The 15,833-nt window shown below is 37.7% G+C and overlaps 2 protein-coding genes and 1 long non-coding RNA gene across 3 annotated transcripts in view; 2 read left to right on the plus strand and 1 right to left on the minus strand.

Moving 5' to 3' along the window:
• The window catches only part of LOC136832820 (uncharacterized), a 56,922-nt gene that overhangs the window by 36,679 nt on the left and 4,410 nt on the right, over window positions 1-15,833 (minus strand). The window lies entirely within an intron of this gene.
• Window positions 6,176-8,527, plus strand: LOC136832817 (triosephosphate isomerase-like). Its single transcript, XM_067094437.1, has 4 exons — window positions 6,176-6,557; window positions 6,966-7,057; window positions 7,472-7,633; window positions 7,836-8,527. The coding sequence occupies exons 1-4, from the start codon at window positions 6,443-6,445 to the stop codon at window positions 8,271-8,273; spliced, it is 807 nt and encodes a 268-aa protein (XP_066950538.1). The 5' UTR covers window positions 6,176-6,442; the 3' UTR covers window positions 8,274-8,527.
• LOC136832818 (triosephosphate isomerase-like) lies at window positions 11,948-14,174 on the plus strand. The gene is made up of 4 exons (XM_067094438.1): window positions 11,948-12,244; window positions 12,610-12,701; window positions 13,061-13,222; window positions 13,425-14,174. The coding sequence occupies exons 1-4, from the start codon at window positions 12,130-12,132 to the stop codon at window positions 13,860-13,862; spliced, it is 807 nt and encodes a 268-aa protein (XP_066950539.1). The 5' UTR covers window positions 11,948-12,129; the 3' UTR covers window positions 13,863-14,174.

A 15,833-nucleotide genomic window follows, 5' to 3' on the forward strand; every position in this document is an offset into this window, starting at 1 on the left:
GACATTTCAAAGTTTTTTTTTCCTTGATTTTTGGGGAATTCCATTACACTTTCATCTTCTCAGTTTTTTGCCCTAACATATTTGTAAAAGAAAAACAATACTTGTAGGTTTGTTAAATTTTAGTGGAAAAAACAAAAAAATTCCCAGTAGACTGATCCTTTGGCGGATTTTCAGAGGAGTTCCCTCGGATGTTATTGTAACTGGGGCTTCCCGGAAGCCTGTCTTATGGTAGCAAATCTGAGGACGTTAGTGTTCGTTATCTTGCCTCTGAACGTCGGCATTTTTATCTACGTGGCAAAAGCAATACAAAATAAATTAATACAAAGTGTGATTAACGTAAGCTAATATAGGTACAGTACTGTATATTATATATTATATTCTAGGGACGAAGTTTTAAGAAAAGGTTATGCCTATGGCTGCCATATAGGCTATCTCGTTAAAGCTATATCTACAGTTAAGATTCAACGGGTGGTGAAGCATAACGTTTGAAATGAGAACACATTTATGAAACATATAGTATTTAGTCAGTTAATTAGTAAAAAGCCACAATAATGCAAATGAAAGACTGTATTTTTCCAAAATACGAAAAAAGGGGGGGGTTAAAAAACAGGGGGAGCTTTCGACCGTTTGCACGGACCGTTGTGCAAACGGTCGAAAGCTCCCCCTGTTTTTTTTAACCCCCTTTTTTGTATTTTGGAAAAATACAGTCTTTTATTAACATTAATGCGGCTTTTTACTCATTATTTCTAGTCACAAATATAGTGATGCATCATAGATTTAGTCAGTTACTAGGCTAATTGCCCATAAGAGCTGTCTTCTACGCATTTTTTTTCACTTTGGTTTTATGTACAGCCCTCCACAGGGATAATTCCCTCTCGGGCGGTCCCATGTACGTTTTCAAGATAAGGTACTTCTCATATACTTTATAATTGTCTTTCAGTGTTTTCTCGTCAGCATCGTAGCTCCTGCAGAATAGAAGAGTCTTTATTTTATTTTTTTTTTTTAAATTTGGTTTCTTCTTGTATGCTCTTCACTTCAGGCGATATTTTGTTGTATAAGCCTTGGTGCACAGTGTACAAATGCTCTCTCGCCTGACTTACAATTTGTTCTAGGTTCAAATAGTCTATATTCTTCACTTGCTTGTCTGATTACAATATTCATTTCGGGTCTACAGAAACTTAAGCAGTTTCTCAAATATGTTGATCATATTTTAGTAAGACTGTAAGTAGTATTTTATTCTAGCTTTTACTGGGAGCCAATGTGGCTCAATTAGTGATGGGGTTATTCTATCACGGGAATGTAGTCCTTTTATTAACCTGGCGGCTCTATTCTGTACTCGTTGCAATTTTCTTAGTAGGTAGTTAGGGAAACCGTAGTATATACTGTAACGTTGCAGTAGTCAAGCCTCGAAAGTATTTGGTTGCAAATTGCTGTTTTCAGAGTATCTTCGTTTAGGTATTTTCTAATAAACAAAATCTTCGTTTAGGTATTTTCTAATAAATGCAATGTCTCTAACATGATAGTTACAGGTTCTTGTAATATGCAATGTATGGTTCTTCATCGGCAATTTATCATCAATAAATACTCCTAAGTTCCTCACTGCTGGTACAGTATTTATTGTTGACGAACAAATAGTTATTCTTTTGAAGTGTTCATATTTTCGTAGTGCACTGTCAGATCCAAATGGCATACACTCAGTTTTGTCTTCACTAAGCTTCAATTCCTTCGCCGACATCCATTTTTTTTTTATATCTTTCAATATTGCATCAATTTTACCAATGGCGTCTGTTACCGTTTCAAATGTTTCCATGTTTGTTTGTGAACTTCCGTTCCTATAAGTTTTGATAAGTGCGATAGGTTCGATATTGGTCTATAGAAGCTTAGACTATATCACCTTTTCCTTTATAGACCGGCCTCATACAAGCAAGCTTTTCATTATTTGGGAAGGATGCCTGTGCTAGACTTATGTTGACAATATCAAAATATAGCTCCCGCAACTGATTAAAGTTTTTTCCTCTTTTGTATCACTCATGGGAAACGGGTCATTTATTCATTTTCCTTTTCTCGTTTTTTCAAAGTTCTTTAAACTTACTGAATTTGCTATTTCTCATTGCGACCACTGGGAGATCAGGAGGATATCTCCTTATCTAAACTATGACAGATTCTTTCAATTTTTATAATGTTCGTATGATAGTTTGATCTTTCCTATCCTTGATGTAATTTCTACAGTATATGTTTTCTCTTTTTCCCTCCTCTTCTTAATATTCACTTGGAAGATCGCGCAAGTCAGGCACAGAGCACTTCACAGACACGTCCTACCCGCACAAAAAGCTATCCTTGGCGATACCTCGACACCAATAAAAGCAGCTAAAGGCCCTAATGTCATCAGACGGCCAAATTTTTTCTTCGTAAACAGACCTCTCTTTTGCTGCAATGGCAGTGCTATTAAGCAATTAGGCACGTAACAGTAGTCTATACACCACCCATTTCGTAAAAATGTTTATCGATTCAAACGTTATGCTTTTCGTAGATATGGCTGTAGCACGGCAAAACCTATAAGCCATATGCCTAGCCTTTTCGTAAAGCTGGAAACTGCTCTGCTTAATTGTTAAAGAGAACTTCGTTCCTAGAAAACGATTGACATGTCGCCATTTTCTGGGGATAGTCACAGTTGCACTGTGTTGTTTTAATTTATATTGCTGATGTTGGGGAGGGTATTTGACAACCTTCCTACTTTATTATACCAGAGCAGAAAAAAGATGTTGATCTTTGGCTGCACGGTGACAACATGTGCAACTTCAATTTTGCACCTTTGATACTGAGACATCTGCAAAATACAAATAAATTTGTCACGAGAAGTTTTTATAAAATGTTTGGTATAATCTGCACCTTTCTTGCTTCTTTATCAATTACGTAAAAACCTATTCAACATTCTATCAGCATCTAAATATTATAGATCTAGCCTATTCGTATACATGAAATTGTCCATTCCACTGTGAACACTCATTTTTCCATCCGGCATTATGAATCATCTGACGGAACTCAAACGTGAGAAATACAAAGTTCGTGACGCGAATACAACCACAATGGAACAGGACGAGCGCCGAGGTTCGTGTTAATCCATTTTTTCTATAAATTTTGATTATTTAGTTTTCTGTAAAAGAAAACTATTGTGCAGCCTTTGTCTGTCCGTCGGCCTTCATATCTTAAAAACCACTGAGGCTACAGGTTTGAAAATTGGGATGTTGATCACCCACCCTCCAATCATCAAACATACCAAATTGCAGCCCTCTAGCCTCAGTGGTTTTTATTTTATTTACAGTTAAAGTTAGCCATAATCGTACTTCTGGCAGCGCAATAGGTACCAACTTAAGCCACCACCGGACCGTGGCTGAGTTTCATGTGCCTCGGCTAAGAGTTTTATGGGCCATGGCTGAGGCCACCACCGGACAGAAAACTCGATTGCGCCGAAGAAACCTCGGCGCAATTTTTACTTGTATTTTTTTCTTCTTTTTTTATATCTTAGTTTTCCGTTTGCTTGATTAAAACTAAAGTACATGGAACTGCAATAAGTCTTATGCAGAGAGCTCCTTTGTCTTTCTATGAGGATGGTCAAAATCATCCGGATCGAAACAAAGCAAAACCCTGCGATACATGTCACTAAGCGTTTCACTTCATACTGACTTCAGAGACGGAGATTCAGCAAAGCTTTACCAGCAGTATCTTTCTGGGAGTGGATTCTCTCTCATTATCCCTTTATATTTCTTTAAAAAAAGGCACATACAGTCTCTACTTTGCTTATTTTGTTTGTGATTTACATTTCTGCTGAGAGCTCAATAATCAAATGTCAAACTGTTATATTTAGGAATTAAAATAAAAATTGAGAGCTGGCCTCAGTTCAACTGGTGTCGACCTACATATTCACTTGAAATACATTATCGCCATGGACAACTGGGAGTAATCAACAATTTAACCGGTAAATATCCTAACAGTAACGCTCTATAACCTTTCATTTACAAAGGAACCTCACCGTCAGCGACAGAGCCCGGAAGTAAAAGTACACACACACACACACACACAAAAATTCTTGAAACTACGCGTCACATAAGAATATTAAGGCGAGGGAAACAGGAAGCTCTCAGGCACCATTTCCTGTTTACAAAGAGACGGCAGACTGAAGATAGCTAACTAGGGGAATTTTCCCCGGGAGTTTTAAAGAAAAGTTTTTATAGTAACACCTGAGAATTGTTCCTTTGGGTGTAAAAATGATTCAGGTATAGAACGGCAGAGAAAAAGTGGGCAAAAAAAAAAAAAAAAAAAAAAAAAGTCCTCACTAGGACGATATATGCAATTTTTAATAATCAAAATTTATGTAGACCTAAAAGGAAGCCGTAAATTTTGTGCATTTTAGCCCGTGTGAATACGAATATTGTGCATAATTCGAATGTTCTTGAGTGTTTGTGTTAGTTGATAAGCTCGTGCACTCTCAAACCTACGTTCCAATAATTACTGAAAAGAATCAATGCTAATGGAATATTCCCTTTACAAGAAAGATGGCTTTATCGCAATTCAAACATATCTCCTCTTGTCTTCAAGTACGACAATTACCTTTGATCATTCTCCAGGGATGCTCTCTATGAATTTTAGAAGTGTCGCTGATCTTTGTATACTGTACAGCTTCCAGAATTATGAGTTTAAACATCTAAACACATTCCATCTCTTAGCAATTTAAGGCTCAATAAACGAACACACAAGTTTTCGTGAAGGATTCGTAATCGTCCTGTACGTTCCTCCCCACACAAATTCATAGTCTTTACGATTTCTCGTGCAAGATGTCCAGTTATTGTTAGGTCAAAATATTAATGGCATATTGATTCTCTCTCTCTCTCTCAGCGAAAATTGTTAGACTGTGAAAAAACTAAAATTATTTATCGAAGATAAATTATTATAACCAGATGGTCAAAGAATATAATTAGTTGTAACGTTGCACACTGGTTTCTCTCTGGTTCATTATTTCCTTCTGCATCATATTCGCTGCTATACAAGGAACCTCGACCAAGGCTTCCTTAAGGGAGATCCACAACAAATGCCGCCTACTCTCTTTTCATATTCAGGACACGAAATCATTATCGAAGACTTGTCGGCCACATCAGGAGTAAAATAAATTAACGTGTGTGTGTCAAGTAAAGTAAGAATAGATTGGCTAAATGAAAAATTAAGGAAGTAGAGTAAATATTAAGTTTAATAAGGTACTCTGAAGGTAGTAAAAAAAAATTGATAAAATAATCAAGCCAAATATTAAACGGGAACAAAATCTTATCAGCACTATTATATATATATATATATATATATATATATATATATATATATATATATATATATATATATATATATATATATATATATATATATATATATACATACACACACACACACATATATAGGCTATATACTCGTAGATTACAAGAATTAAGGAAAACGGGCAAAGAGTGAATTGCAAAGCTTGGCTCTGAGGGAAAGAGTCAAGTCACGAAATTTCGCAGTCCACCGAATAAACGAGAGATGTCGTAGCCTGGCTGACGAACGTTTGAAAGAAGTTAAATTATGCTTCTGTAAAAAAAAGTTAATCCACAATAAATAATGATGCTAAGATGGACTGCTAATAAAAACAACGTGATACCTAAAATATTACCTCCCTCAAAATTGTTTGCCCTTTAGAATGACAATAAACGCAAAAGGAACTCCAAGCCAACAACTTCCAGTTCATAAAGCATAATTTGTGAAATTGATCATTTGACCCTTAAGATTTCAAAGATTGTTTTAAGTTTCTGAATAACAGAAGTGGTATGAACACCAATGGTAACAGAAACGACAATAACCAAATTTTTATACTTGGAAGAAGAAATCACAAGTTCTAATGATGAACCATTTGTCAGTATACATAATCGCAAAAGGAAGAACAATACTGTTATAAAACAAACTTTCTGTGGCACTTTGGTGAATCACTACTTGTTTGTAATATTCTAATGACATATAAAGTACGTCTTGCAAGACCATTCACTATTCCGGTTGCTTCACGTATCATACGTTACGTCACGCTGACATCTCAATGGGTAGTTTTTCTGTGGTTTCCGCCGTCGAGTTGAGATAAGACATGAACGATATAAAAAGCTGTGCCAACTGCACCAGACACGCCATTTACCAACGAGTCGAGAGACGGTCAATACCTGTTAGCGAGAGTTGTCTTCTTTCTTTTCATCCAAATTTCTTGTTCAATACCTCGTACCCAATTTGAGATTCACTGGCCTGGCATTTTAACTTGCCGTAATCGGACAACAAACACTGGCTTTTAACAGCTACGACTGCGTCTACAGCTCGAGTAAATCTATCGGAGAAATCCAAGATACAAATTCTACATAAGAACCTCCAAAACTTCGTTAACATGTCGAACAGCAGAAAGTTTTTCGTCATTGGAAACTGGAAAATGAACGTGAACAAAGCCAAGATTGACTCCATTGTGAAGATTATGTCCAGTGCATCACTGGATCCTAACACTGGTATGTCTCTCTCTCTCTTACCTCTTACTTGAACTTAAGGTAGTGGTTATATAAAAATATCAGTTCTTGATTCTTTTTGGTTAAAGATAAGATTCATTTTGGTTAATGATAAGAACCTTACCTAGTTTTTCACAGAGGGTTAAATCTTCAGTAGCATGAAGAATATCTTCTGTGTCATTCTGAATTTTTGAAAACACAACCGAAACTTGTTTTAATTTAAAATGAGAACAAAAATAACAATGATGTTAAACAATTTTAATTTTTTGTTACAGCACCATTTATTTATTCCCTATATTTCAACCGTGAACTGAAAAGATCAATTACTTTTTTTTCTGTACACTTGGATGATATGTATTAATTTAAATAGTCATAGCATAAACTAAATTACATTTTTTGTGTTTTTTACAGAGGCTGTCGTTGGATGCCCTTCCTGTTACCTTACTTATGCCCGCCAGGAGCTGCCTTCTGAAATTAGTGTGGCTGCCCAAAACTGCTACAAGGTAAGAATATCCCCATCAACATTTGCCATAATTGCTCTACTCGCCTTCTCTCCAGAAAAACCAATCATGAAACATTTGACAATATTTTGACAAAGAAAATAAGAATATTGATGGCTAAAAAAAAAAAAAAAAAAAAAAAAAGCCACGTGTTATCTTACTGAAGAGTTTTGAAAAAATACCGCAAATTTCTGACCTTAATTGTTACTGTCCCTAATTCACTTCAGTTCCTGCCAGGTGTGAGAAATATGTTTTTAATAAGGCCTCTTGGTTTGTGTAAACCGGTAAATCTGAACAAAAACAAAATCAAACTCCAAATATATTATGATAATTTACAACTTCAAAACGTATTACTGACTGTATAGAGCCTTTGAATGTGCTGTAATACTATGGAGATTCATCTCTGTTCTCTCACAGGTCTCCCGCGGAAACTTCAGCGGAGAAATCTCTCCCGAGATGATCCAGGAGTGCGGAGGGGATTGGGTCATCATCGGTCACCCAGAAAGAAGGACCATTTTTGGGGAAAGAGACGACTTTATACAGGAGAAGATGGCCCATGCTCAGGAGGCTGGCATCAAAGTGAGTAGCCTATATCTGATGGAAAATTATAATTTTCTTATAAAACAGGATTGCTTTCTGCATTTCAACTGGAAAAATACTCATATATGAAGGGGACATCCTTTGAATGCATTGCCATCATATTTTCCCAATAATAATTCAAGATGACGGTCAAGTCTTGATGTAGGCCTAATTCCTAATGCCAAGTTTTCTTTACCATTAGGTGATCGCTTGTGTTTGCGAGACACAAGAAGATCGTCAGCAGAACCTGACGGAGGAGGTGCTGCAGTCCCAGATGGCGTCTTTGGCCTCTGCCATTACCGACTGGTCTCGAGTAGTACTGGCCTTCGAAGCCCTTTGGGCCAGTAACACAGGAGTACTGGCCACGCCTGCTCAAGTTCAGGAAGTGCTGTCCATGATGAGGAGGTGGCTCAGGGACAACGTCAGTGACAAAGTGGCCAACAGCACCCGCATCCTTTACGCAGGGTCTGTGTCCTCCTCCAACTGCCAGCATCTGGCCATGTTGCCAGACCTCGACGGCTTCCTGGTGGGCAGCGCCGCCCTCAAGAGCGACATCGTTGACATCATCAACTCCAGAAGATCTTATGTGTCTCAGATCATCGATTCCTCAACCTCTCAGATGTCCACTATGACGCTTTGAAATCTAATTTAGCATTCATCTTGCACAAGATGCGCTCACCTCTCATCAAGGCAGCTTTTGCAGAGGTTGGCCTTACTTCTCTTCCCCATTTATTAGTGTTTTCGTTAAGTGCATATATGTTTACTGCAATGAGTATATGTTATGTTAATATTTGTTATATATAACATTTCTATTTTTATGATATGATGTTTTTCAGACTTTCTGTGAAAGTTTGTATTTGTCTACTTGTATTTGAATAAACATAAAGCATTTAATAATTTTTTCCTTCTACCAAGAAGAGCCAGCTTTGCATCCGATAAAAATATATCAAGCAGTTGCATAATCAGCACTAGATTCATGGAGATTTAGGTGTTCAGTTCACTATATAGCAATATCCTTACTTTTCAAGGTCTGTTGTACTCTTGATCATAGACCAAATTATAACTTAAATGATCACCAATGTAAAAACAGCACGATATGCACTTCTGATATCTTTATGGATCTTTCAATAATTGCAGTCCAGCTACAAAGTGATTTTTATCAATTCTCTATATAATTTTTTGTCTGACATTTTGTCAATACTTGCTTAAACACTGTACATAATATGCATTCTTTCCACGAAGAAATTCAGGTTCAAACAGGCATGAATTTTAACTTTATTAGCTGCCTTCATCCCCTATTGCCCCTGTATCATGAAAGCCCCTCATAACCGCTCCTTAAAAGAGAGAAAGATATAGGAACTGGAATGATGAAAACGGGTTGAGGATTCTGAAAATTGGCGGTATCAAGAGAAACCTTACACAGAGAGAGTGAGACTGCAGTCACTAAACTCCAGAGAAAACGTGGACATGCAGAGGTCTGGTAAGTATCGTATAACCTTAAAAGAGGAGTGTGGGTTCTCTTTTACTAAGTGTGGCAATGGACGACAACGGTATCAGTAATTGCAATCGCATTGCAGTGGGGATGAAGTCTTAGGCTGTTGATAGGCCAGTTAACAAGAATCCACTTTTCTCACGAATGGAATTGAAGAAGAAACGAACACAGAGAGGTGTTCCAATACTGAAGGGCCGAATAAAGGCTTTTAGAATCGGAATAAAGAGTGAATTAATAATATCGTAATAAAGTATTTCATAATTTAATCACATTTATCAGAATAGTTTTATGAAAACTCGTAGAATAGTTTTAAGCAACCTGAACAGCCTCATGACCTCCGCTTCTTCTGTTATACAAACTATGAACTGAGGGCCACCTCTCCCGCACAGGTATTAACACAAAAATGACTACCTGCGAAAACATCGAGAGAAATAACATCGTACTGAGTGAAATGAAGGAAGGATTGTCACGAATAAAACTAATTTTTGGCAATCAATTTGTGCTTCTCTCCTGCCTCTGACCTCCAAAGGAAGCATTCATATTAACTTAAGGAGTGAGTCCATCTCCACTTAGGGAGCCCAGTCAAGCCCATCAGACCACTTGATTCTACTCAGTGGAAATGAATACTCCTCGGATCACCCAGTCTGGATCTGTTGGTTATTAATAAAACTCTGAAACTAAAACTTTAGAATCCCACATTCTTTAAGAGGAAAATCTATCGATTTTACGGGGTTAGAACAAAGTCCAATATTTATTCCTTACCCGTCGAGCTGGCCTTAGCATTTTTGAAAGAACTCGACTACTCGACAAGAATGGGGGTTTTGAACAGAGTAAATTTATTAGCGTTTCTAGCAATGTCAAAAAATGCTCAAGCTACTATCTTCCATGTGATATGTGATGAGCAAAAAAAAAAAAAAAAAAAAAAAAAAAAACAGGAATTAAAAGATTATAAACCATAAATCATCAATCCAAAAATAAGCAAAACATAACTTCTCTTAGTGTTAGCCAAAAGAACAAGCAGCCAACCTCTCTCAGTGTTAGCCAAAAGAACAAGCAGCCAGCCTCTCTCAGTGTTAGCCAAAAGAACAAGCAGCCAACCTCTCTCAGTGTTAGCCAAAAGAACAAGCAGCCAACCTCTATGTGTTAGCTAAAAGAACAAGCAGTCAGCCTCTCTCAGTGTTAGCCAAAAGAACAAGCAGCCAACCTCTCTCAGTGTTAGCTAAAAGAACAAGCAGCCAACATCTCTCAGTGTTAGCCAAAAGAACAAGCAGCCAACCTCTCTCAGTGTTAGCCAAAAGAACAAGCAGCCAACCTCTCTCAGTGTTAGCCAAAAGAACAAGCAGCCAACCTCTCTCAGTGTTAGCCAGAAGAACAAGCAGCCAACCTCTCTTAGTGTTAGCCAAAAGGACAGGCAGCTCAAAGTTCTTATTAGGCTCAGGTCAAAGTACAAGGGAAGCAGGACGATGAAAGAGCTGGGCCGAAAAAAACAAATTGTCTGGCAAAAGGGAACTTATGAAGACGGAAGCATGGGGTACAATATAACACTGTGAAAGAGGTTACGACATCCACCAGCCCAAGCGATACTGGTGATTCCTGGAAAGTTCGTATTATCTGACCGACTGAGAGGAGACTTATACTAAATACAGAAATGAAGTCAAGATGAAATATGTGGGTATCAGTTGAAAGGAAATTTTGATTCTATCGGTTTACATCGAACTTACATCAACTTACAGAATCAATCAAATAAGAAAACACACAATCTCCAAAGGTTGTATCATTTTGACACCAGTTGAGCTCAGTAACAAAAACAAAATTTATATCCCAACACTTTTTTCTTTAATATTTACTACCGTACATAAAAAAAGTTAACTCCCAATTTCTCTTTTAAAGTGAACAGCAACGATCGGATAATGTCCTGCAGCGAAAGGAAATAGACTCATCTGTTGCATCCAAGTGCACAAAAAATGACTATTTAGGATAATGTCGGGAGAAATATCATCTTACTGAACGAAATTAAGGAACGTTTCTGTCACAAATAATAGCTAAATTTACGACTAAGAATTAGTGCTGCTCTCCTGCGACTGACTTCTAAAACAAGTATCTAGAAGGCGCTGATGATAATTTACTTGTGTTCGAAACTTATTGTATGCAGCTGAAACTATTCAAATATTGTAAATCGGCATGAATTTGTGGCTCTGGAAAAGCAACATTAGCCGAGATACAAACTACTTTTAGTTGTCTGGAGAAAAACCTTCAGTTTAAACTACACGAAAGATGCCATGGCATGTGGCCTAAAATCCTACAAGAATAGAAAAAAAAAAATGATCTCCATTTATCACAACAATCACCTCGTTAGAACATCAAAGACAATATAACCATAAAAATACTTAAATTTAAACCGTTATCACCTACTGTTGCATACCTGAGTTAATTGAAAATATAAGACATTAATGCAAAACTAATTTTTCTTTTACACTTTTAATAACAACCATTTGCTTTCCCACATTTTTTTACGTCATATACAAATCAAGCAAAAGGTAGCCGGAAAAATCTTCAGAATTTTTTTATAAACTTCTAAGCATACGATTAGGAGAAAAGCCCGCACGTAATCTTGCCTTTATTGCCAGCGTTCCTACACGATTCCTTCTAAAGTAGCGTCACACATGTGAGTAAAGCAACCAGAAAACTTATGCGGCCGGAGTCCTGAGAGGAAGTGACGAAAACGGTTGATCACACAGAGAGCAAAGGGACTTTTCGCGTAATTTCCGCTGGAGACGTCCGGCCGTGATCAGGTATAAAGAGCTGCAATCACCGCCAAGAGCATCTCACTCACAACCAAATCGTGAAACGAGCGCTGCTCGCAACTGAGCTTTAGAGCTGAAGTCTTCAAGAAATTTTTGCGAAGGTTGGTCAGTGAGTAATCTGAAGTCATCGCCCAACACAAAACTATTTTAACAAGAGAAAATATTTAATTTTTTATTAAAAACTATAAAAAAACGCCACTATGTCAAACAGCAGAAAGTTTTTCGTCATCGGAAACTGGAAAATGAACGTAAACAAGGCTAAGATTGACTCCATTGTGAAGACTATGTCCAATGCATCACTGGATCCCAACACAGGTACGTCTCTCCCTCTCTCTATTGATATAAAAATATAAATCCTGGATAGTTTTCCTATTGGTAAAAAAAAATAGTTATTCACATCAGACCAAGCCTATAGTTAAAACGAATATTTTGTTACTGGAAATTATGGCAAAAAGAAAACCTACATATTAAAGCCCGAAGATGAGCACAAATATAACAAGTAAAGTCATTAATGATTTCTGGGACGTATGACGACAACCAAACACGTCATCTCCCAAGTGCCTCTTTTCAAGTCACGATCTAGCGATTATCTCTCTGCTTATTCTTTCTATGTTAACCGATTTACATTAGATTTAATCTTATGCATTTATTAACTAAACGTTTTCTTGTTGTTATTACAGAGGCAGTCGTCGGATGCCCTTCATGTTACCTCACTTATGCCCGCCAGGAGCTGCCTCCCGAAATCAGCGTGGCTGCCCAAAATTGCTACAAGGTAAGGATCTCCTATAATTGCTCTATTCGCCATCCACTCCTGAAATACCAATTACGGAGCACTTGCCGAGAATTTTTAACAAAAGAATGTGGCTGCTGTTAAGCGCCCCCCACCCCAAAAGTAAACACTGAAGAGATGTGAAATAATACTGGTAATTTCTGACCTTAACTGTTATTGTACCTGAAGTACTTAAGTGATTGCTGGGGGAGAGGTATCTTTTCAATAAGCGTTTTTGTTTTGTGCAAACCGGGAAACCTGACTAAAAACAAAACGAAAGGCCAAGTATACTGACATAATTTGGCTTCAGAACCTTATTAAAGACAGAAACCATTCTTTGATTCATCTCTGTTCTCTCACAGGTCTCCCGCGGAAACTTCAGCGGAGAAATCTCTCCCGAGATGATCCAGGAGTGCGGAGGGGATTGGGTCATCATCGGTCACCCAGAAAGAAGGACCATTTTTGGGGAAAGAGACGACTTTATACAGGAGAAGATGGCCCATGCTCAGGAGACTGGCATCAAAGTGAGTAGCCTATATCTGATGGAAAATTATAATTTTCTTATATAACAGGATTACTTTCTGCATTTCAACTGGAAAAATACTCATATATGAAGGGGACATCCTTTGAATGCATTGCCATCATATTTTCCCAATAATAATTCAAGATGACGGTCAAGTCTTGATGTAGGCCTAATTCCTAATGCCAAGTTTTCTTTACCATTAGGTGATCGCTTGTGTTTGCGAGACACAAGAAGATCGTCAGCAGAACCTGACGGAGGATGTGCTGCAGTCCCAGATGGCGTCTTTGGCCTCTGCCATTACCGACTGGTCTCGAGTAGTACTGGCCTTCGAAGCCCTTTGGGCCAGTAACACAGGAGTACTGGCCACGCCTGCTCAAGTTCAGGAAGTGCTGTCCATGATGAGGAGGTGGCTCAGGGACAACGTCAGTGACAAAGTGGCCAACAGCACCCGCATCCTTTACGCAGGGTCTGTCTCTTCCTCCAATTGCCAGCATCTGGCCATGCTGCCAGACCTCGACGGCTTCCTGGTGGGCAGCGCCGCCCTCAAGAGCGACATCGTTGACATCATCAACTCCAGAAGATCTTATGTGTCTCAGATCATCGATTCCTCAACCTCTCAGATGTCCTCTATGACACTCTAAAAGCCACTTCCTGTTATAGGTCAAGCATGTTTGCTAAAATTACTCTTTCTCTACATAACTGTAAGGATACAGATGAGCAGCTTTTGCAAAGGTTGTCCTTGTTTGAGTCTTTCTGATCAAAAAAGAACACCTGTTTTTCGTAGATTTTATGATATATATTATATATATATAATGTGTATGTATATTGTATATATGTATTACTGTATATAAATAGGTTCTTGAAGATAATACATATTTATCTGCTATTTTGTATAAATGTTCTATGAAATAATGTACACCCATATACAGAGTAAAATATAACAATACTTAATTTTCATTTGTATTAATAACAAATCTTGCCTGGATTTGGTATCTCAATCGGGAAACAGAAGGAATAGTGAAAGGATACACAATGCTTGATAAGTTCTTTTTCCTCGTTTTTTCAAGATTTCCTAATTCATATTGTCAAAATCATTTTTCCTTTATATGCTACAGCTTCAATTCACCAACTCTTTAATCACACATCACTAAAGTTGATTAATTCCTTAATGTTTTTCATGTAAATTCTTACATGTTTTATTTCTCATCTACAGCTTTAAGTTCCCAACAATTCTTTGAGCTTAATCTTAAAAAAAAAAAAAAAAAAAAAAAAATCAAGTCTGAAAACATGGATATAAAATACATAGCCTACCAACCCCTCTCTCTCACCAAGGAAAAGACTTAAAAATGTAATTTGAAACTACAGTTACTATGACGACAGTTTTTGCATACACACTGCCTCTGACCCAGTGGTAATAGAGGAAAAGTCATTATGGGACCCGGTCATATTCCCCCCCAGACATTTTCCCTGACATATTCCCCACCGGACATTTTCCCCCCTAGTATACAGCAAGTTACTCAATTACCCCAGTGATAGTTTAAGTGGTTGGGATGCTAGTTCTGCCAATTCTGTTGATAACCTTGTTATCACAGTGTACTTGGACAGTGGCGGCCAGGTCCCTGTTAGCTGACACCAAATCTTGGTACAGCCTGCACACAAAATGGCTAAGTACAGCCCACAATGTTGTGGGGGTTTGTTTATGTTTATGTAGGAAGTAGCCTAGGCCAATCATGTCCAAACATAATGTTAACCCCCAAGTTTGGAGTAAACAGTCGAACACAGCCTAGTATGCAGTTTGTCGATAGAGCTATATAGCCTTGTTTTCTGTTACTACCTTCCTCATGTTGCTCGTTGTCTGTAACCCCTGTGGCTAACGCACGCAGCGCAACATTACCGCCTGCCAGAACATACGAGCTTGCCAAGAATCTTTCAAAATGTGGATAAGGCATGAAGAACAGTTCGCCACCCCAAAACTTAAAGCAGAAATCTAAAAAAAATGACCGTTAAAAAAGTAGCACCCATTCTAATGTAGGTAGGGAGTAGCCTAACCGATGTTTCTTATTTATGCTACAAGTAGCCTAGGCTAGCGGTGTCCGTAGGTGCATCAGGGTAGACGACCCAAATGTTGTAGCCTGTTGTAACTAGAATGTATTGAATATTTTAATCCTTAATGCAAAAAATAAACTAGTATTAATGACACTTTTCTTCTGTATTTGACCCTAATTATCCCACATGAATATTTTAATCCTTAATGCAATTATATTTTTATCAGTTTTTATTGTTCAGTAAAAATACAATAAATCATGCATGACTCTATGAAGCAAACAGACTTTCGTTCTTATTGTATACAGTAGGTAAATGTCCAGAGGGGAAAATGTTTGGGGGAATATGTCTGGGGGAATATGTCCGCGGGGGAATGTCCTACGCTCAGTCATTATAGTACAATGCGTTTGTTATTTTGACATTCTTAAGAGTAAAATATGGCCACAGCGCATGTCTTGTGCATTTCGTATGGAGCATTTGAACAAATATGTCTACCATACAAAGTACAGGACTTTGTTTTCCGAGATGCCTCCAACTGACCCCCTTTGAGGAAACGAATTACATAAAAC

The sequence above is a fragment of the Macrobrachium rosenbergii genome, chromosome 50 (genome assembly GCF_040412425.1).
Source record: "Macrobrachium rosenbergii isolate ZJJX-2024 chromosome 50, ASM4041242v1, whole genome shotgun sequence".
Lineage (NCBI taxonomy): Eukaryota > Metazoa > Arthropoda > Malacostraca > Decapoda > Palaemonidae > Macrobrachium > Macrobrachium rosenbergii.